General features: G+C 43.3%; 2 protein-coding genes across 5 annotated transcripts; both read left to right on the top strand.

The window, feature by feature from the left end:
- The first annotated feature begins 934 nt into the window (after window positions 1-934).
- LOC127349348 (mitogen-activated protein kinase kinase 3) lies at window positions 935-8,669 on the top strand. Of its 4 annotated transcripts, none has more exons than XM_051375082.2 (10): window positions 940-1,440; window positions 1,832-2,048; window positions 4,060-4,278; window positions 4,380-4,517; window positions 4,667-4,834; window positions 5,257-5,370; window positions 6,389-6,496; window positions 6,914-7,005; window positions 7,477-7,861; window positions 8,253-8,669. In XM_051375082.2, exons 2-9 carry the CDS (start codon window positions 1,938-1,940, stop codon window positions 7,838-7,840), a joined length of 1,314 nt encoding a protein of 437 aa, XP_051231042.1. In that variant the 5' UTR covers window positions 940-1,440; window positions 1,832-1,937; the 3' UTR covers window positions 7,841-7,861; window positions 8,253-8,669. The 4 variants fall into 4 exon arrangements, with proteins under 4 accessions (XP_051231043.1, XP_051231041.1, XP_051231042.1 ...); XM_051375080.2 differs by having other exon boundaries at window positions 950-1,440; window positions 1,797-2,048; XM_051375083.2 differs by lacking the exon at window positions 8,253-8,669 and having other exon boundaries at window positions 935-1,440; window positions 1,797-2,048; window positions 6,954-7,005; window positions 7,477-7,612.
- Window positions 8,670-9,210: 541 nt separating this feature from the next.
- On the top strand, window positions 9,211-11,098 carry LOC127349347 (serine/threonine-protein phosphatase PP1 isozyme 2). The gene is made up of 3 exons (XM_051375079.2): window positions 9,211-9,329; window positions 9,626-9,850; window positions 9,924-11,098. Exons 2-3 carry the CDS (start codon window positions 9,664-9,666, stop codon window positions 10,724-10,726), a joined length of 990 nt encoding a protein of 329 aa, XP_051231039.1. The 5' UTR covers window positions 9,211-9,329; window positions 9,626-9,663; the 3' UTR covers window positions 10,727-11,098.
- The last annotated feature ends 11,428 nt before the right edge of the window (window positions 11,099-22,526 follow it).

Below are 22,526 nucleotides of genomic sequence, written 5' to 3'. Positions count from 1 at the left end.
GTGGCCAAGGTGAGCAATCATGTAGACTGAGTACTTGTGGTCAATGCGCATGAGACATTCAATTTGTAAGGGGTCAAACGTATAAACCATACTTGTATTCACTTTAGTAATACTCATTCTTATGATTACCGTCAACATGAATTGCATACCTAAAATTTTAATTTATTCTTGTTAAACGACAAGTTACTCAATAAACTGAACTTAAATAACACACTATACAAATAATTACTTGGTATAGCAGTATAGTGAAACACACCGTGATAAGACTGATCAACTCCATACAAGACAACAGAAACTCAATTCGGCTCCCGGGTGCGTATGATCCCTCTACCATAAAAACATATTTTCAAGTGTTAAAAAATTTTGACAAAAAAGTTTACATGTACATCTCCATAATATATGTGTATTCGTCAAGTTTCACGAAAAAATAATATTTTTTGTAGTCTAAGCGAAAAAGAGAAAATTTATCTTGTGACAAGTCTTTGTTTCAGCACCGAATTTTGTCTTTTTTACACACGCCACATGACATGTCGATTTTTCATGAAACGACTTTGTGAGCGCATAGCATACGAAGATGTACGTGCGGAATTTTTGTTTCAATTTTTTGACATTTTAAAATATATCTAACATGTATTTCAAAATAAAGGGAGCATATGCTCCCATGTGCCAAAACATCACTCCCGACAACACAAAGCTTTCTAAGCTAGCACTTCACGTGAGTGGGTACTAGCCGAGATAGATACTGACGGTGATATCAAGAATAAAAGTTTGTTCTTTAAGGTTGCCACAGTAGAAGGAATGAAATATCAAACTGACGTCATATGTTGAGTGATGAAATATCATAGTATTTGTGTTTATACATTTACAGTATTGTTTAGTTATTGTTGCCCTTTTGTTATGATGATAGTATATTGTAGTATATGAGATGGCGTCAAGTTTTGTTTTGGGAAAAGAGAGATTTTACTCGATTTGGTTGGAATTTCAGAGCCAGACTCCACTCCTCTCTTCTTTCCCCTCCCTCGCTACCCTGCTCTGCCACCGGCCACCGCCAGCTGCCACCGTCGTACTCACCGCCGACGCCTCGATCCGGTACCGGCGCACGGCCCATTTCATCTTCCTCCCGACCCACCCCGCGCGCGCCCTACAGCTTCCGCCGTTCCGCGCGGTACCGCCGACGCCCCAATCGCCGTACCCCATCCCCAATACACACGCCCCGGCCTCCCGCCTCCCGCCTCCCACGCGCGTCGCCGCCACCGCCACCGCCGTTCCCCTCCTTCCGCGCCGGCTTACCATCTCAGATCCGCTCGCGGGCGAGCCCCCATGGCGGGGCTGGAGGAGCTGAGGAAGAAGCTGCAACCGTTGCTGTTCAACAACGCGGCGGACAAGGACGGGGTCAGCACCAGGGCCCCCTTCCCGGAGGACACCTGCGACTCCTATGTGGTAAGCATGCTCGGCTCGGCCTTGCCCTACTATGTGGTTTACCAATTTATCCTCACATAGAGTGATAGGTTAAGCAGTGTCATGTGTGCCATGAGACTGGATTATTAGTCGTCCTCACAGAATTGATGAGGATATGTTTTTCCCAACCAGAGCGCTGTTTTTTTCCCCATTCTTGCATTGCAATGCAGATTTACGTAACTGCGGAGAGGATAAAGATGCATGGTGGATAGTCTAGTAGTATCTGCCTCATTCTAGCATTTTGCATATTGAAGCTTTCTGCTTAATTTTGTTACTTGGCCGTATCTCTGACACGAAGCGTGTTTAGATCTGTAAGTGTTACCGTTTCTTCCGTGAAGGTATCTGATGGTGGAACGATAAATTTGCTGAGTAGATCGTTTGGTGAGTATAACATCAATGAGCATGGCTTTCATAAGCGAAGCAGCGGGCCCGATGAGTCGATTGAGGGTGAGAAGGCGTACCGCTGTGCCTCAGAAGATATGCACATATTTGGTCCCATTGGGAATGGCGCCAGCAGTGTTGTGCAGAGAGCTATTTTCATACCTGTCCATCGGATTCTGGCCTTGAAGAAGATAAACGTATTCGAGAAGGTATGCATCTTTATTCTGCAATTCTGCTTTCTGGGTTCCATGAAAATTCAAAAGGATGTTTTTTTTTTCAATCCCCTAATTGTTGGTCGTTCTTCTTTGTTGGACTGAACATATATAGAAGATTGTGGGAACTTGAATTTCTGAATATTTGTACCTACACTCCTGGAACTTATGGACATAATAACTAGTCTAAACCTCATTGGTTTCTGTAGCAAAACAAATGCTATCTTCATCTGTACAGTACTGTTTACTTGCATGGTGAAGCACCCTTCCTTTTCTTGGACTCAACATATATACACGGTCCCTCCGTTCCTAAAAGAGCTTTGCAACTTTTTCTAGATACGGATGAATCTATAGCTAAAAAAATGTCTATATACATTTGTATCTAGACAAAGTTGAGAAGCCTTTTCAGGAACGGAGCGAGTACAAGATTACGAGAACTTGACTTTCTGAATATTTGTACCTAGACTCGTGAAACTCGTGCTGCCAACTAGTCTAAACCTCATTCATGTTCGGAACAAAGCAAATCATGTATCCATCTATACACGGTCTACTTGCATGATGGAGCATCGTTCCCTTTCTATAGGACTCACGTGCACAATAATGGTTGCCGCACTATCGACACCGATGTTGATTGTGACCTCTCCACTGGCTGGCTGTGCTTTTTTTGAAGCAGCCTTTGGCTGCACCATTGTTGGCATTGCTGGGGAAAAAGAATGATGATATCTTCATACAACCTACTCCTCCATGCCACTTGCCAAGTCCACGCGTTGTACAATATGGAGCATGATGAGTGATTTTGACATGATTAAGATGTTATCAGTCATCACATCTCTCACCACAGCCAGACTCTATGGTGGAAAGATATTTCATCTGCCTTGATCCAATTTTCCGAACCATGTTACTAGTCTGTGGATAAAATGCTTTGTGCCATTGCTGTCAACAGTCGGAAAGGTCTTTGCTGATCCCAAGTCATTTCATATGTTGATCATGGTTTTTGAGTCGTTGATTAGTCGTTGACTAATTTTGGAGTTGGTTTGTAGAAATTAGGGCGACTAGGGACTAACAAGCAACTTATGGCTACTAGTCGCCTACTTGGACCAACTAATCACCGAGCCAGGCGACTCGACTTGACTTGGCGACTCAAAAACCTTGATTGTGGGGCTTACAAGGGCTTCGGCGATGGATCACCATAGCTTGAGGATGAGCTGTTTTGCAAGGAGAGGGAAGAAATTGGCATGTGTGGTAGGAGTACATAGGTGGCCGTAGACTAGCTACCTTGAAGGCCTTGGCTGACGTGGTGGCAATAAGGCTTTTGCAGGGAAGAACATCACAAGCAAAGGGTCTTGGATATGTATAAACAAATCAGGCGGTGTGTATTTTTTCTCTGGGAAGTAACTCCTTATTAGAGTCATTGTACCGGTTGCACTTAACTTGCAGAAAAATACTCTTAATCATATAAACTCTATCCTATCCAGTTAGGACATTCCCGACTCATTGGAAATGGCATCCTACTAACAGACGAGCTCACATCATGATTTGATTAAACAAATAAAGAGAACAACAAGTTCATCCTCATTTCTAGTCGCATATCACCCCAAAGCGAGCTGTCGCCGTTCTCTCGACACATTTGCACCATATTTTACTAGCGTGGGTTAAAATATGCCATGTTCATTTTCCTCTAACCACTCTCAAGGTGACAAAAAATTCTTCTAAATAGTATTTTTCATGCAATTGAGTGAAACAAGCTGAACTTGAGTATATCCATATGAAGGGATTCTGGCTTATTTGCAATGACAAGTTAAGTAGCAGTGACAGTTCAAAGCAGATATGCGAAAGAACACAAATGCTCTAGTTCATATAGTATTGTGGCGGAACATGTTTAGTATTGCACAAAATAATTTGGTGCTTTATGTCTGTATACTAATTTGATTGCTATTATTAATTCATTATATTTCAGTTGATAAACTGATTTACCAAGTTTCTTTTCATCTTTTTCATACTTCTACAGGAGAAAAGGCAACAAATTCTTAATGAGATGAGAACATTATGTGAAGCATGCTGCTATCCTGGTTTAGTTGAATTCCAGGGTGCATTTTACATGCCGGATTCTGGACAAATAAGCATTGCCCTTGAATACATGGATGGTGGCTCTCTAGCAGACGTTATAAGAGTAAAGAAATCAATACCCGAGCCAGTTCTTGCACATATGCTAAAGAAAGTACTACTTGTATGAATCTTCCACATACTTTTCCTTTCATGTTTGTGTTGATCAAAATGATGCTTTGTCTATTTTTGAAGTTATAAATTGTTCTTTGTACTATTCTGTAGGGCCTGAAGTACTTGCATGAAGTAAGACATCTAGTTCATAGAGATATTAAGCCAGCAAATATGCTGGTAAATCTCAAGGGTGATGCAAAAATTACAGACTTTGGTGTAAGTGCCGGTTTGGACAATACAATGGCTATGGTATGCTACTTCTTGGTGACAATAATTTTTTTTTATATATTGCATGATGCATAAAATCTTAGCTAATTATCGTATAATAGTACATCAATGCCATAATATCATTTGGAGTGAGTGAGCAATTTATGTTCTGCTAAATAAATATGTTCCAGTGTGCTACCTTTGTAGGCACCGTGACATATATGTCACCTGAGAGAATTCGAAATGAGAACTACTCTTATGCTGCTGATATTTGGAGTCTTGGACTAACGATATTGGAGTGTGCTACTGGTAAATTTCCATACAATGTCAATGCAGGCGCAGCCACTTTAATGCTGCAGGTAATTGGCTACTCAGTTTTTTTCTTCTTAACTTTTATCTATTTTCGTTCATTATGTATGTCAGTATTATCCCTTTTACAGACTGATGCAAAGTGCGGATACTATTTGGATTTTTAGATGACAAAGAATGTTCCATTCGCAAGTCTGTTCGTTAGTTATGTTAGTTTCTATTATTTTTCTCTTTTCCCTTACTGGTTTAACTTGCATTCTTATTTGAAATTTTAATTTATAGATTATCTGACAATGTAATAAATGTGCACCCTTAAATATATTTGGTCTAATGAATGTTGTCATCATTTTGTTTGTCTCCTGGAATGTTCTTTTCTTTTACTTTCTCTTACCCAGTCTTGAAATCTCGTGTTTCAGCTGTATTCTTTGAGTTCATTGCTGTCCTCTCTTGATCCTAAAATTTTCTATTTCAGATCCTTGATGATCCATCACCAACACCATCAGAGGATGTCTATACACCAGAGTTTTGTTCCTTCATCAATGATTGCTTGCAGAAAGATGCTGATGCCAGGCCTACATGTGAGCAGGTAAATGTTAACGTCCAAGTAATCTGAGTTCAGTAGGTTAGGAATTTCTGATTATGTTTTGCGGACCATTTGAGTGTTGTTATATATTACATAGTTAGGGAGAAGGAAAGGATGTGGTGGAGCAACTAGAAGGATTTCTTCTAACTCTTTGCTAAAATGATTTAACTTGTGTCTCCCTTAATTATATATTGAGGGATCGCTTTTCATGTGCTGGATCCTAGTCCTGATATAACACGAACTGGACTTGGCAACATGTTCACCATAATAGGAACACTACCTAAATTAAGATCCAGGTCATAAGTATTACTAGAACTCCTAATTCTCCTTAATCTTGAGGATTCCTAAGTAGATACAGCTTCCTCCTAGACAGTAGTTGGACTTCGCCAAGGTGGAGGCTTCTTTCGATCTTCGTTAGTTTCTGCTCCCAATCAGCTCCACTACACACCTCCGTGTTATGTGATACTATCGGGTGACCATCACTCTTGCCTTTTCTTGTCTTGATTAGGCTCTAGCGGTACTTCAATACTACATGGGCTAGTGATCATTCTGATCACCAGCCTCTTTCGGCCTACTTTGTTTTCCTTGCCTCTGAAGATCAAAATTTTGATTGCAGTTTCTCATTCCAATGCGTAGACTCAGTTGCTGAGTCATGGAATCCTTTATCCAGTGAAGCATCTTAAACTATGTATTGGCTGCTCTAGGTTCAGTGAACCACGATCTTTCCAAGTCCAAGCACATTAGAGTTGATGCTTTGTGTATGAGATTGCAGATGCAACAGTAGGTTGTTGCGCTCTAGTATGTGTCATTGGAACTCTAGTTTTGTCAAAGTATTCTGTAGTTGTGTGGTTAATTTCATGTATTGGATGTTATTGGAAGTGCATTTCACAATAAAGAAAAAAATGCAGTGATTGGTTCTTGGTCTAATAACTGACTGTTAATTATCTCACTGATGCTTTTTTTAAATTTCCCCTCTTGTTTTGGTTTTCTTAAAGTTGTTAAGCCTGTTCAACATTTACAGCTTTTATCACATCCATTTATCAAGAGGTACGAGGAAGCTGGTGTTGATTTAGCAGCATACGTCAAGGGTGTTGTTAATCCAACAGAAAGATTAAAGCAAATAGCAGAGGTGAATTCTTTAGAGCATTTTCAGATTTTTATTCTTTTCATACTTTCGTAGACATGCCCCCTACTTCAAAAACTGAAGCTAGACAGGGGGAGGGGGGTAGAGGGGAGCAGGTGCTGAGAGAGTGAGAGTAAGTCGCTTGATGATGCTACTGCGTCTCGCCTTCTCTGGCCTCTGCAGCTACTCATCGTCGTTGGTCTACGCCACCACCGCTGGTGGTCACCATGGTCGCTGTTCCTATTTGTTCCGTCCGCATCTGCCTAGGCAGGAGAAAAAGGGAGAGAGAGAGGAGAGAGAGGATGTGATGAGTTATGTTGTCCCTTTTTCTTTAGTTCATTGTTTCTTTTCTGATGACCCTGTAGCGAAGATAGCAGTTTGCCATTGTAGATACTAAGCAGATTTTTTGCCCCTCAATCCCAGATGCTTGCTGTTCACTATTACCTCCTGTTTAATGGCTCAGATGGGCCTTGGAATCATATGAAGACATTCTACATGGAAGAATCAACTTTCAGGTACCTGAGGCGATGTTACATTTGTGTACATGATCATAAAACTTACTTTTATAATTGCATGTAGCATCTTATTGCTGTTTATGCAGTTAACATGTACGTAGTGACTCCAATTAAGTCAAGTTGGTACAAATAATAGCAAGAATGTGTTCTGCCAACGATAATGTGAAAACTTGCTAAATGCTAGCTTGAGTTACCAACAAGTTAATTGAGCTAGCTGAATTCACCGTTGTAGTTTATATAATTCATGCTTTCCTGTTAATCTGGGCAAAGCAATGCGTTGCTTACTGCCATTTTTTCGCGTCTCTTGTTCTACTTGGTAGTAACCGGCTGGCTACTAAAAGTTTTTCCAACTTATTATAGTTCAGATTTATCCCATCAGTATTGTTGCTTCTCTTGGGCCACTATTATATACTAGTTCAGATGGTACTGCGAGCTGTTTCTGATGGTGTGTTACCTATCCTGTTTTGGCAGTTATAAAGGCACCGCATATGTTGGACAAAGCGACATATTTGGCAAATTATCAACTATACGGAGGAAGTTGAAAGGCGACCGGCCTCGCGAAAAAATCGTCCATGTCGTCGAGAAGCTCCATTGTCGTGCGAACGGGGAGACAGAGATCGATATCCGTGTGTCTGGGTCATTCATTACGGGCAACCAATTTCTAGTATTTGGTGAAGGGTTGCAAGCCGAAGGGATGCCCAGATTGGACGAGCTCGCGATTGACATCCCAAGCAAGCGGGTAGGTACATTTCGAGAGGCGTTCACCATGCGGCCAGGGAGTTCCATGGGGTGCTATTACATTGCGAAGCAAGATCTCTACATCATCCCATCGTGAAAACATGTATAAATTTGTAAGGTCAGTCTTCTAATCTCATGTATACGAGTTGATGTAGTAAAATAGCAATCTTAATATCGCCATAAGAAAGATCATATGATCTTGGAAAACTTGATAAGGTTATTTCCGTGTAGTAAAATAGCAATCTCATGTATACGAGTTGATGTAGTAAAATAGCAATCTTAATATCGCCATAAGAAAGATCATATGATATTCGAAAACTTGATAAGTTGATTTCCGTGATGTTTTTTTTCCTGTCTGAAGCAATTTAGCTTTCGCATACCATTTTCTCCATTTGATTCAGATTAAATTATTTGATATGGTGTATAGAGAGGTAGTTAGTCTCTGCTCGCAACCATGTGTTCAGTTTGATGGATTGCTATGGCTGACGTCAATCATGTATTTGCTCTAGGAATTGCCCAGTCTTGAAATTATGTTCTGCTTATACCTCGTGGTGGGAACCTGATTCGACAGCACTGTACTGATGAAAGGCTATATCATGGTATCCACGCCACTTTCAAAGGCTTCAGATCACCATGCGGTCCTGCCATTCCATTTCTTCTGGACCTAAGCAAATTTGTAGCTAAAACATTTCCTCTTATTGCATGTAAGGAAATGAAGCAATTCTTACGATTGTTGTGCATAGACACTCCTGACACATGACACGAATTTAGTCGAGGTTGCTCAATTTCTGCTGTAAAAGAGAAGATTGGTGCATATTTGTTTCAGTCCATCCTTTTAACTGTTACCGAGCTGTTTGATAACTTGTAACCTTGCTGATCAGTGATGTAACGTTAGCAAGCTTATAAAAAAATACCTTTCATTGTAAGATATCTGGATGGACATCAGCTGATGATAATATTCCAGTTAGCATTGGAAAGGCCCCACATGTCACTGACTCTGGGTTGCTAAAGTCAGCCAATCCGTGGCCCACTGGGTCTGGAGCATAGTTCTATAAACCGCACCGGTGAGTGAACCGGTCACAAGTCTGGTTCACCAAATACAACGTATTAAGTTGGTAATGTACGATCTAGGAATAACCTCTGTGGGGCACCGAATAAAACGTGGATGTTACTCTTTTCCATGTTCATCCATGGCTTGCGAAGGAACAAAATAACAAGCTAGTGCAGAGCAGAGTAGAACTGGATAGATGGACACATTTTGGCAGCAGCAACATTCGCCTTCCCTCCACTTTAAATTTGTGCCGACCTCGCTCGCTCCGTCCCTTTCTGCAGCATCTTCCTTTCCAGTTTCCTGGTTCCCCTTCTCCTCAGCTCTCCTACTTTCTTCATGGCAATTTGTGATCTTTTCTTCTTCTACTACTTAATAATCCAAGTCAGCCCTTCGTTTGGCACTGTGGCGTGGCCGTCCAGTGTCGATCAATGACAAGGAAAAGCCAATGAAAAAGGGCAGAGCCTTAGAACTAAATCACTTGCTTACATAAAAGCAGAATCTTGCACTCGTGGTGGTGGTGAGTCGAAGGGGAAAGGTAGCGCTTTTGCTGGCTTAATTTGGGTGGTGTGGCTGCTTCTCCTTTTGATCAGCATAGGTGCTCTTTATCAGCCAGCAGCAAAGTTCCATATATCTCTAGCTAGCTTTTTGATGCAGTGTCCCTCTCTAGCCCTGGACCGCCTCGATCGATCACTTTGATTTGATGCAAAGTTGCAGGCTAGCTAGCCGTGCTTGCAGATTAACTAAGCTTCTAGTTCTAGCTAGGCCTGTTTGTCGTTCTACTTAAAAGCATCTACCTGCAATTCCCAAGTTGATCAGTCGTCCAAAATACAGACTCTAGCTCGATCATCAGTTGCGTGAGGAGAAGATCGATGAACCGCACGGCCCTGGACGACGTGATCCGGCGTCTCCTTGAGGCACGGCGGCCGCGTCAAGGGAAGCAAGCGCAGCAGGTGCAGCTCACGGAGGGGGAGATCCGGCAGCTCTGCGCCGCCTCCAAGGACGTCTTCATGCGCCAGCCCAACCTCCTGGAGCTCGATGCCCCCATCAAGATCGCCGGTAATAATACATGCACAATTTACTTTTGTTCTACATATCAAGATCACCCTAGCTAAAGTTTCTCTTGATGAAGGTGACATCCATGGGCAGTACCCCGACCTGCTCCGCCTCTTCGACCTCTGCGGCTACCCGCCGCGGCACAGCTACCTGTTCATGGGCGACTACGTGGATCGCGGCAAGCAGAGCATCGAGACAATCTGCCTCCTGCTCGCCTACAAGATCCGGTACCCGGAGCACTTGTTCCTCCTCCGGGGCAACCACGAGTGCGCCTCCATCAACCGCGTCTACGGCTTCTACGACGAGTGCAAGCGCCGCTACTCCGTCCGCCTCTGGCGCAACTTCTCCGACTGCTTCACCTGCCTCCCCGCCGCCGCCGTCGTCGACGCGCGCATCCTCTGCATGCACGGCGGCCTCTCCCCGGACCTCCGCCACCTCCAGGACATCGCCCGCCTGCCCAGGCCCGTGGACGTGCCCGACTCCGGCCTCCTGTGCGACCTGCTCTGGTCCGATCCTTCCTCCTCCGGCCACGGTGGGTGGGGGCCCAACGACCGGGGCGTGTCCTACACCTTCGGGGCGGACGTGGTCGAGGCGTTCGTGGAGAGGCACGACCTGGACCTCGTGTGCCGGGCGCACCAGGTGGTGGAGGATGGCTACGAGTTCTTCTCCGGGAGGAGGATGGTCACCGTCTTCTCCGCGCCCAACTACTGCGGCGAGTTCGACAACGCCGGCGCCGTCATGTGCGTCGACGACGACCTCACATGCTCCTTTCAGATACTCAAGCCCACGGATACCAAGAACCGCCGCTTCTCCTTCGGCTTCGGATCATCAACAACCGCCCCCTCCAATAACCGAGGGATCCGATCACCGTGGTGCTAATTAACATGCTTAACAATATATGACCCAAACAAATAGTGTACTACGGAGTACAATAAAACCCTCTTTGATTTTTGTCAGTTTTGTATGAATTTCTTGGATGGTGTTATTATTAGCCCTTTTTAAAAGGAAAATGCTGTGTTACAGCTTTCAGCCTTTAACAATAGGAAAAGGAAAAAAGTGTGTAGAAGTATCGTCTTTTCTTAGGGGCATGAGTCGTTCTTTTCTACGGTTTTGCTTGATCTCAGCTAGTGGAGAAACTATTCAGTTGAGTCCTCCGTCATCAAATTTGTATTGTGATTCACGCATTTGAGTTGCAAGTTTTGCAACCGAGATCTTTTCAGTTGTAAGTTGAGTTTCAACTGATTTTTTCAATTGCTAGTGAAGTTGCAGCTAGAAAAAAATACCTTCAAACCATTACGCATGTACAATAGGGTAACACCAGCTTTCCCTTATAGCTGCCACATATGATATTTGCTGAGTTGAAGGAGAGAGAATAGAGAAAGAGAAGGTTGTCTTTCCTTAGCTAAAAAATGTTCCCTTAGATAATAAGAGAAGATAATTTCCTTCATTGTACCACATGCATTCCCTTAGAAATAATTTACTACTAAAATTTAGTTAATTCTCATTATTTGCAAGGGATAACAATAAAAAATATTTATACATTATACATGTTATAGTTATTGTCTTCTCTAGATAACGTGGAGTGCTAAAAGAAGGTGTGCCTTCTCTTCCAGTTGCTTGGTGATTTATGCAAATGGTAAGTTTCAAGAAATTTAGCCACACACACTTTTCATGACCAGGACACTCTAGGATTTTTTTCAGAACTACTAGAACAGTCCAACTAGTATGGTTGTCTCACTAGGAGCTCCTATGCTCCACCTTTTGCGGGACGGAATCCCTCCCGCCTGCAGCCTTCCTTCATGGGCCACAGCCCAATACTAGGTAGGATTTCTCTTTTCTCTTCTCTTTGTTTTTGAATTTTTTTTTTCAAGAATATATTCTGGAAGACGTATCAATCACATAGAAGAAGAGGCCGATGACCAATACAACGTCATAAGGGTACACCTCCACACACCCAAGTTGATACATAGCCAGACGGCTTACAACACATCCTCTAGAAATGACCTAATAAAAACGACTCACCCTCAACCTCCATCCAAAAGAGGTGAGAAGATGGAGCACAAAGCCTCTGAACCGCGTCACGAACCAAGCGAGACACCACATTGACTCGACCGTGACTCCAAAGCAGCCTGGACTAACGTACCTCCCCTCATGAGCCTATAGGAGCCGACGAGCAGAAGGCATGATCCTTCGGACTTGGGGAAGCCATCGACTAGGTTGCATCCACCACGTCGTACATAGCACCTCAGAGACCCATGCCCTGGCCAACAATCAACACCAGCAGTGTATCGCATTGCCCCAGCCTCCAGTTACCACATCGGCCTCTCCCTAGGTAGCCTCGACAACATCATCAAGAAGTAAACGCCGCCGTGGCTCCGCCGCCGCCTTGTCCTGTGCACCGGACATAGGGAAAGGCACGGTTGGGACCAAAGACCACACCTTCAAGAAGAAAGCGGCGCCCGCAAGCGTTGCCGTGGTCCGCACTAGAAGACACCGAGCAGGGCTTTCACCTTGGTCGTTCACCGCACCCCCAATGTTGCCGGGATCCGGCTTGTTTTAAAAAAGTTTAAGTCTAACAAAGTTCAAACTTTAAAAACATGTATACTTCCGTGCGGCCATGTGTCCTATCTAATCCTCATCTCAAGTATGTGTGCAATGAAAGCATACGTCGGGAAAACTCGAAACTTTTGCAAGTAGTACGAGAGATCTGTGATGTTTATATATCACGTACATGAACATGTATGGGCCTAATAAATAGACTGTCCTACCTCTGTTTTCAAATAGAATAAATCATGGGATTTGCTAGTTCTCAACTAGATGAGCACTACACTATTTAATTTGCATCGTGATTAGTATACAGATTGTCTTTAAAAAAAATCACCAGGGTTTGTCTTCACTGAATTTTTCTCCAGGGAAGTCTACGCCATCACTAGACGAGCGTCCGAAGATCACGCGGCGTGAGTTGATTGTCCGTGGCGGCGCCGGAGTCGTGGGAGTCGCTGATGCAATAACCAGAAGAAGAGGAGGAGGAGGAGCTGCTCAAGCTCATGCAGATGTGGTCGGAGTTGGTCCTGCTCATGGCCACGTGGCCGCCGCCGGATTCTTCGTCTTCGGTCGGGGCAAAAGAGATATGTCCGGAGTAGCCATTGCTTCCAGCGGAGGGGACGTGTCTGGGGTCGTCTGCGTCACGAACGCCGCCGCGACCGCTCTGATTGTCGTCGTGCTCATCACGGCGGCGTCCCCACATGATTTTCCAGACCCAGCATATCAGCAGCCCGGCGGCGCCCGCCGCGAAGATCACGGCGCCGAGCGAGTTCTCGCCCCTGTCACCCATGTATCAATTAATCAATCTTTTAGTAGAAGAGAGAAGGATGCACGGCCGTAACGTATATATGTGCATGCAAGGATGCAGACGACCTCGATCGATCTTGGGACTTTTCCCTTTCCTAAGTTGACTGAATATGACATCGCATATGGGATGAATTTAGAACGAAATTACAATACGGGGAGAGAGATAAATTAGCAAGAAATTCCGATATGTGGAGAATTGACTCATCCATGGAAAGAAATCGCGCACAAAAGGCAAGGGCGGATGGCGTATTTTTCTCCTTATCAAATCAAATTCAGCGATGGTACCTACTTGTAAGATGTCACCGTGCGTGGAAAGGCTCGTTGACCACTACACATACATGAAGCTTGTATATATTTCCCCTTTTTTCATTTCGTTTTTGCATATTCTTTTTTCTTTTTTCTTCTATTATTCGTACTTTGTTTTTTATTGTTCTACTTTTCTTTTCTGTCTTTTCATTTGCTTTTTTACCTTAGCCTTTTTTCCCTTCTTTTGGTTTTTGAAAATGTCCATTTTGTAAAAAAAAACGTTCTTCAAGTTTAATTTTTTTGAAACTTACGAACATTTTAATGGATTGATGAACTTTTATTAATCATAGGAATTTGTTTTTTAAATCCTATGAACAAAATTTGAACCCTGGAGGAGATTTTTTAATCATTGTGAACATCTTTTACGTGTAAACTATTTTTGTACTGATAAAGATTTTTTTAACATGTGTTTTTTCCAAACATCCTGAACATTTAATTGAACCATGTATAAACTAATAAAAAATATAAGTTTTTTAAAACAAAAACTTAATATTAAAATCAAGAACACTTTTAAAAAATACATGATTCAATATTAGAGGAAAAAGGGGAAGATGGAAAGAAAATAGGAAAGAAATGAGCTGGAAAACAAAAAACAAAAAACCTAAAAAAGAAAACAGTAACGAAATGTACAAAATCTTTGCCTCATGGTCGAGCAAGTCAGGTTAATGAGGTACGAAACGTCTAGCGCTAGGTTTAAGTTTTTTTTTCACGCGGGGCAATATTATCTGGCCGCTGTGCCGAGAGAGACCAGCTTCATAACTTGAACAATCGTACACGGCGAGGTTAAGAAAAAAAAGAAACTAGCCATATATAAGTTGAACGGTAGTAAATGGCGAGGGAGTACCTGAAAATTACAGGGTCCACGTTGCTAGAATGAGGATCGTCATGTTAACGGGGGAAATGCACTTTGCCTCATAGGAGCTGTCAACACCCGGATTTTTAAGTCCAGATGCCTGTTATATCATACATCGCAATCCCAGGAATATTGTTGTTGCGAGACATAACAGTTGAATATCATAAGTCATCATTTATTACATATCATAGTCGTCTTACAAATAAATCACATGATCCAATATTGTTGAACTATTGTTTCAACACACATCACAAATACATAGCGGAAGCGTAAGTAGAAGGGGACTCTATAGTCCACAGGCCAACGCTTGACGTCAGGAGTAGTCCTAGTTGTCGTAGACGTCCAGCTGTCCATCCTCTTCATACTGCTGTTCCTCTTCATAGTCTGGCCATTTGAATAGCCAGGGACAAAGCCGTGGTACTTTAAAGTACTCGCAAACTAATACTAATGTAAGTACTAACATTTCTGGTAAGGGGGTGCTAAGCTCTAGTTTCTTTTGCATAAAGCCAATTTTAGTTCACAAGTATTTGAAATAAAAACTCTTCATGTGCTAACTAACTCAAGTGGGAACATTAGTGTCATTCCCACAACTCAGTTGTGTTTTCAAGTCAAAGTCACGATTTCAAGTTCAAATCACAAGTCACCCTTCACATGTCATATTTTTGAAAATGGTCTGATGACGGAACAGTATGGCCTTTCCAACCGTCCATAACCGTGGACGCGGCTATTCGAATAGTTCTACACTCTGCAGAGGTCGTACACTTGTGCCACAACATTTGCAATAATCCGTCAGGGTTAGCTGGCCCTGATTTATCACACTCCGTGTGCGGACTACCAACCATAACCTTCACTTACATACCCTAGTATAGGCATCTCTCCCCATGAGCTTGACCTCCCAGTGAAGACAAACTGTCAGCCTGGGAACTGCACAGGGCTTGGGCCGGACATTCACCTCTTATTCACGTCATATCACATCATTTCGTATTTCTTTGGAGGTAGCCCTTGGCATAACCCCGATGACGCTTGTTTAGAGGGAACCCATACTAAGATACATAAACTTCTAGTTAAGCCCTACCCATATCAGGTATTGTGGGGGTACTTGTAAACTTGGAATGGTATCGCATCCGAACCCAACCATCAGTTTTTGTAAAGTTCACCATGTCATTCACCAGTCATATTCACCTTCAAACTCTTTCAATAGAATGACTCATCATTCCAAGGTTTTCAAAGTCATTTCATTTCACAAGTTCCCATCTAGAGTAGTCAATTTTAAGTTAGCACTAGCATCTAAGTATGAGGGGTGCTAAGTCATTTGTTTTGCTTCTAGGCTAACATTGCTACTCTTGTACTAATCCAATACTCACCAAGTGAATCATGAATCAAAAAGTATTTTGATAAAACAAAGGTAAGTAAAACTTGTAAAGTAAAACTGGGAAATAGGATCATAAACATAAAGTAAATGGGTAATGCCTTGCTCATGGTGAGCTTTGCACTTTGCAAGAGTATTATCTTGCAACAATAGAACTTGCAATGGTGTTAGCTTGCAAGAGTATAGCTTGCCTTGGTTGTTGAGGTGGTCAAAGTGGTCTTCTCCTCCTTGAAAGTAGACCTCCTCCTCCTCTTGATACTCCTCGGTACTAGCGTCTAAAATACGAATACGGGGTACAATCACCAAGCAATTCATTGGCTATTCTAAACATCACATGTATTCACACAAATTATTCTATTCCCACAATTAATACAATTTGGTGCATTGGTGGTCTTGCTTGAGGAAAAATAATTTCCTCTCATTTCATATGTAAATGATAGTTTCCATATAGTTCTTGAGGAATAATTTCCTCTCATTGAATCTTCTTTAAGATTTAATTTCTCAAACAATCAATCATGAATTCAGGTTGTCCTAAGTCAACCATTCATCATCATCATTTGAGAAAATGATTTAAATGAGGCAGAGATACCTCATACTATTTAACACTTCTACAAATGATTTAAAATCTCCAAGTATTTCATATGAGAGCATTTGACCAGGGGTCCAAACTTCATATGAAAGTACTTGGGACAAGATTTAAATGAAGTGAAACACCTCATATAATTTACACAAATTAAACTAGCATCACACATTACTATTAAGTGGGTAGATGTGTTGTTTTCTTATTTAAGAAAAATAATTTCCTCTCATACTAATTAAGGTGTTACTTTTAATTACTTAGAGAAATAATTTCCTCTCATTATCTTATTAAGATTTAATTTCTCTTATGAATAGTATATGACCTAGGTTGACTAAGTCAACCTCTTCATACTCGTCATTTAAGAAAATGATTTAAATGAGGTGAAGCACCTCATACAATTTAATCCTAATATGGTAGAGATTTAATATCCTCAAACAATTCATATGAGACCTAAATGACCAGAGTCTCTACCTCATTTTGAAATGTTTGTGACAAGATTTAAGTGAGAGAAAAACTCCCATGTGATTTATTAATAGTTTTGGACAATATCTTTGACTAGAAATAGCCATATAGTCCTTTATTTAATTTGGGCCATGATCACTCAAGGTAACCATACCATATTTTTGTATAAACAATTGGTGCAAGTGAAATGTGAATTATAGCAATTGGACTTACTTCAAAATTCAAATTGGTTGATTTTTAAGATTTATTTGAATACTGAAAAGTCTCTGACTTGTTATTTTTGTCATTCAAATTCTACACCAGCTATGAGGTTGAAACCAGTGGGGTTGGATGGAGCATTTCATGGGCTTTCTAATAATATCAAGTTTGTCCAAAATGGCTCAGTAGATTTGAAACTATTTAAATTCTAGCAAAGGCCAGTATTGAAATTTACTGAATTCAATTAATTCGAAAATAAGCTAAAAGGTTAGGCGGGAAAGTGAACGGGCCGAATTGGTTTGAAAATGGGGAAAACCCAGCCCAACAGCGTTTCCACGCCGCGGGCCATCTGACGAGGTAGGGCCCAGGCGTCAGCGAGTTAACTCACCCGAAGCGGTAAGTTTGATCGCGAGCCGTAGGATTAGAGGGGGATCCTATGGTTGGGGTTCGTCATCTCCGTCGAGGGGAAGGGGTCGCTGCCGCGGCGGAGGTAGGGGGTCGGCGGCGCTGCTGGACTCCGGCGAGGGGTGGCGATGGTGCGAGGCGACGTTGTCGACGAAGGGGAGCCGCCTGGTACCGGTGGCGAGGCTGGAGGTGGCCTGAATCGACGCCGGCGAGATTAGGTACTGGCGGGCTCCGGCGGCTAAATTGGGGAGCTACAGTGGTGAATCGAGAAGGGAGAGTGGTCGAGGCGATCGAGGGAAGTGAGGCAACGATGATGGTGTGAAGAAATCAGTGGGAGGGGGCCTCCTTTTATAGATGCCAGAGGTGCTGTGAGGCGCGGGCGAGGTCAACTGCGAGGTCGTCGGTCCACCGCGGCGAAGGAGCAAGGAAGGGGCGCAGGAGGTAGGCGACGTCATGGCTGTACGGTGAGCATTATTGGCGCGGTACGGCGAGGTGTACGATGGTCGGGCAAGGGCGCGTACTGGTGCGGATGCGGCGGGATTGTGACATCGTCACCGGCGGCGGCGGTCACGGGTCGCGGTCAAGAGCGTGTCTGGCGGCTTTGGGCATGTGCGGCGATGATCCACGCGTCGAGAGGAGGTCCAGGGCGTGAGCGAGGTGGTGGCGCGGCGCGTGTCCAGTGCGCGTCCCTGGGCGTCCTTGGACGTACCCGTGCGACGTCATCGGCATGGCGTGGCCGTCCTTGGGCGCGCGCGTTCCGGCGGCTGTCGGCCTCCTCCTCGACAGTGGCGGTGCTAGGTGGTGCTAGGGAGGTACGGTGGCGTCCTGGGACAGCAGGGATGGTACTGAGGAGGAAGGAGGGGAGAGGAGGTGCGGCATGGCCGGCATGGTCATGCACATGCATGCTATGCTTGCCCTCCTTAGGTTTTTATGTGGTGGTGTGAGGCAGAGAGGGGCAGGGGAGCAAGGTGTAGTGAAATGGGGCAAGCTATGGTTGAGTAGGACACTTTTGAGTTAGTGTTGAATTGTTCCATATTTGTAAATTGCAAATTTTGCCCAAATTCAAATGGGTTCAAAAGGATGCAAGATTTGGAAAAGTTGTATTTGGTTGAGTTGTAAATGACCAGAGAGAATGAGAGGTGGTGGTGGAATTTAGAAAATCAAAGAATTGCAAATTAGCTAAGTGTGAGATTGTTCCTCATATTAAAAAGTCCTAACTTTACATGAGCATAGATTTTGATCCAAAGTGAATTTGGCATGGTTGTCTTTACAAAAGTTGTTCATCTTGATGTCCTCTTGGATGACATGCAAAGAATTGAGAAAGTTTAGTTTGAAAAACTTGAGATAGAGGGGCTCAAAGTAGTGACCAGATTATAAAAGACAGATTTGACCATTATTCTATGTGTTCTCAAATTGAGTTTAAATTTGATTTGATTTATGTTTCTTTGATTCCAAAAGTTGTAATAAATGTTTAGTAACATAAAACAACTAATGGTGAAGGCCAAAATGGTCTAGGTCAAAGATTTGTAAAAATGGCATAAACCATATGTGAGGGTTTTGTGATTTCCTACTTCTTATTCTTTTATTTTTCTTTGCTTCATTTTGACAAAGTGAGGTTTATTTGGTGTTAGATTGAGTTGGGTAAAAGGTTCAAACCATTTTGGGACAATGTGAGTGCCTAGGTCAAGATTTAATATTTTGGCTAAGTGCCACATATACCTCTATGCATATGTTTGATTTTATTTTAATTCTCACTTGAATTGGTTGGTAAGTACTTGGTTGAGTGTGTTGAGGTATTCCCAATCATCTACACAAGGTAAGCAAACAAAGTTTTAGTATTTACACAAAGTAGCCATAGGCTTGCATATGCCCTTTTTCTTATTTAAGATCACCTCTTTTTATTTTGTTTTTCAAAGATTTGTGACAAGATGAATGAGGTTTAGGGTTTAGTGGGGTTCCCATGGTTCACCACTATTTAGCAAGACTAATAAGGGTAGGGTTCAAGATTTACCTATTAGGGCTATATGCCCACATATGTCTTTTCTTTTATTTTGGTTTCTCAAAATAGATCCACTTGGTTTTGAGAAGGTCAAGGTTTAGGGTTTTTCTTATTTGATTTCTTTCTCTTTTATTTTATTTGGTTTGTGATCTTCACTTGTTCACTTTAGGGTTTTAGGGTTTATCACCTAAGCATAAGAACACTCATCATGGCAAAACACAAATACTAGGTATGAGCACTTATGCATAGCACCCAATACAAGAAAAGTTTTTGTTGGTTCTCATTTTTGGAAAAAGGAAATTCATTTTCTTTTTGTTTTAAAATTTGGGATGTTACAAACCCTTCCCCCTTAAACAAATCTCGTCCCGAGATTTTAAGAAAGGTTAGGTTCCTAAGAGAGATTGGGCGATATGATTTAACAGGAAAACATACTTGGCATGGCCTGAGGTGCTTCCTGTGCTTCTGCTACAGTCATGTTGTAGAGGCGGCCATTGCGGTTGTTCTGGTTCCTTCGGGCTGCGAAGCGGCGCTGGTTCTGAGCAGGGGCAGCGGTATTGGCGGCAATCTTGGCAAGCTTCTTGGGGCACTCATTGGAGTAGTGACCCACAATTCCACACTCATAGCAGTTGATGGTGGACTTGTCCTTGGGGTTGACGGGAACAGTGTTGCTTCCAGTCATTTGGGCAGTATTGGGGTTGTTGTTGTTGCCATTGGGGTGGTTGTTGTTGTTGTTGGTGTGGTTGCCGTTGTTATTGTTGTTGTTGGTGTTGTGGTTGTTGTTGTTGTTGTTGCTTGGGCGGTAAGTCTGAGCAGGGGGCTTGTTGTAACTTGGAGTAAATCCTCCAGATGAGTTGTTGCGGTACTTCTGGGTATTGCTGGGTCCATTCTGGGGCATCATACGGAGCTTGCGGTTCTCATTGGCTTGGTGCAGTTTCCCTTCCATCTGGATGGCTGAGTCCACCAGTGCTTCGAGGTCGGCAAAGGGAATGTTGACTAGCACCGTCTGCATCTCATCGTGCAGTCCGTTCAGAAATCTCTCCTTCCTCTTCTCATTGGTGTCGGTTTCGTCGGGGGCATACCTTGACAAGGTGAGGAACCTGTCGCGGTATTCTACCACCGACATTCTGCCTTGCTTGAGTTCACGGAACTCGTCTCTCATCTTCTTGATCAGTCCTTGGGGCACGTGATACTTGCTAAACTTTAGCTTGAAGTCTTCCCAGTGCATCATCTGTCCCGCATTCATTGCGCGGGCGCTTGTCCACCAGGCTCGTGCAGGTCCTGACAGGTAGTGGGTGGCGAACAGTACTTTCTCGGTGGCTTCAACTCCCGCAACTTCCAGATTGTTCTCCATTGTCTGGAGCCAGTCATCGGCATCTAGGGGCTCTTCTGTCTTGCTAAACATTGGAGGGTTGGTGTTTTGAAAGTTCTTCAGTTTTGACCCAGGGTGGTCGTGGTTTCCATGGCCGTTGTTGTTCTGAGCAATCTGTTGCAGTGCAGCAATGTTGGCTTGGCGTTCAGCTCTCTCGGCTTCATGGTCTGCCATCATCATCTCTAGCATCTGCATCATTGCGTCTTGGGTGGTGCTGCGGGTTGGTGGGGCCATCTGAGTATTGTGGTAGATGATAAGATAAGAGGGAAATTTTTAGGGTTTGTTTGAGTTAAAGTTCAAAAGTTCAAAACTTGAAAACTTGAGTAGTGTTGAGGGGGTAGAAACCAACAAAACTTTTTCATTCATACCAAACATCACACATTTCAAATCTAACACACCGTTGGTTTGAAGAACCATTCATTCGCTCTACGATACAAGGGGATCCTGATACAACTCACACCTACTTAAGTGCTGGAGTGATACTACTCTTCCGGGTGGATTCTTCGTCTTCACGGGTGATGTGCTTGGCGAGAGGCGAGGGCGTTGTCCAAATCACTGCGGGTTTTGTACAGCCTGAAGTCCTGGTGTGCTACATGGTGGTTCATCTCCGTGGGTGGTGGCATGGTCATCGATCTTCCCATGGAGTCATGTCTTGGGTAGTAGATGAAGCGAGTGTTCCGGATCTTGTTCTAATTTTGTCCACACAGACGGGCAATGGCTTCTTGCATAGCTCTGACTAGTCCTTCCTTCCAGTTGCTTCCCGTTACAGAAAACCATATGGTTTTGTGGTGAGCCGGCATACCACTGCATGGTGTAGTATGCAAGTCTGATATAACACCAATGAAACACCGTTCCACTAGTATTATATCGCTCAGAGTGGTACAACAGAAACATATGCGGGTCCGAGGTATGTCTATAGAATTACAACACCGACTCTGTTACATAAGATCATCACAACCTCCTACTTTACAATGAGGTAAAACTACAAATAACTCGAGAAGAACGACTCGTAGTCTAATCTTAACACGAACTCTATTTGTAGAGTATTTAACTAGCTACAGAGGCTAAGAATAGATTCTAGCTAATTAGGAGCTAGGTTTATGAAGCTGGTTCCCTTCTATGGCTAAACTAGGTTTCCTCCTTGATGGATGTGGTATCTGACTCCTCTGACAGGGTCCTGTATCTTGAAGTAGTTGTTGACTCCTCGTTCTTCGAGTTGCACTGTAGATCCTCCTTCGATGCCTCCATATCTAAGCAGGGGATTTAAGAGTGGGATGAGTACGAGCGTACTCAACAAGTTCATTATAGGAAAGAGGTGTTTGATGCACTAGCTACGGCATTAGATCAGAAAGTCTAATACCAATGCAGGTTTTCATAATCGTTTCTTCAAAGGGTTGCTTTTATTCAGAAGAACTATGTCCGTCAGCCTTCACCGGTTTACTAGAACTTCATGGAGCTCCTTTCCAGCAGCATTCGCAGTTCCATATCCCGGAACAGGGAGTGACATGTCACGATTCGTTACACTCTGCAGAGGTGTGTTGCTTTACCCATAAGAGATCTTAACCTTGGTGCCAACCAAGCTGCAGGCTTGTCCACACTTCCTATGGTGTGAGGCCCGGTATAAGGTCATAGCCAATCATATTCCTCCGCTACCTCATACACCCACCCTTTGCTGCAAACTCCGACCCTGGGTCCTTGCCGGTGCTCTTATACCAATTAAGGACGGCCCCCGACCACGACAACAGTTCAGGTCTCTACCATGAACTCCTTCGCCGGCAGCTGCAACC

The sequence above is a fragment of the Lolium perenne genome, chromosome 4 (assembly GCF_019359855.2).
Source record: "Lolium perenne isolate Kyuss_39 chromosome 4, Kyuss_2.0, whole genome shotgun sequence".
NCBI lineage: Eukaryota > Viridiplantae > Streptophyta > Magnoliopsida > Poales > Poaceae > Lolium > Lolium perenne.
Note: the sequence above shows the minus strand (reverse complement) of the source record. Positions and strands in the feature narration are given on the sequence as shown.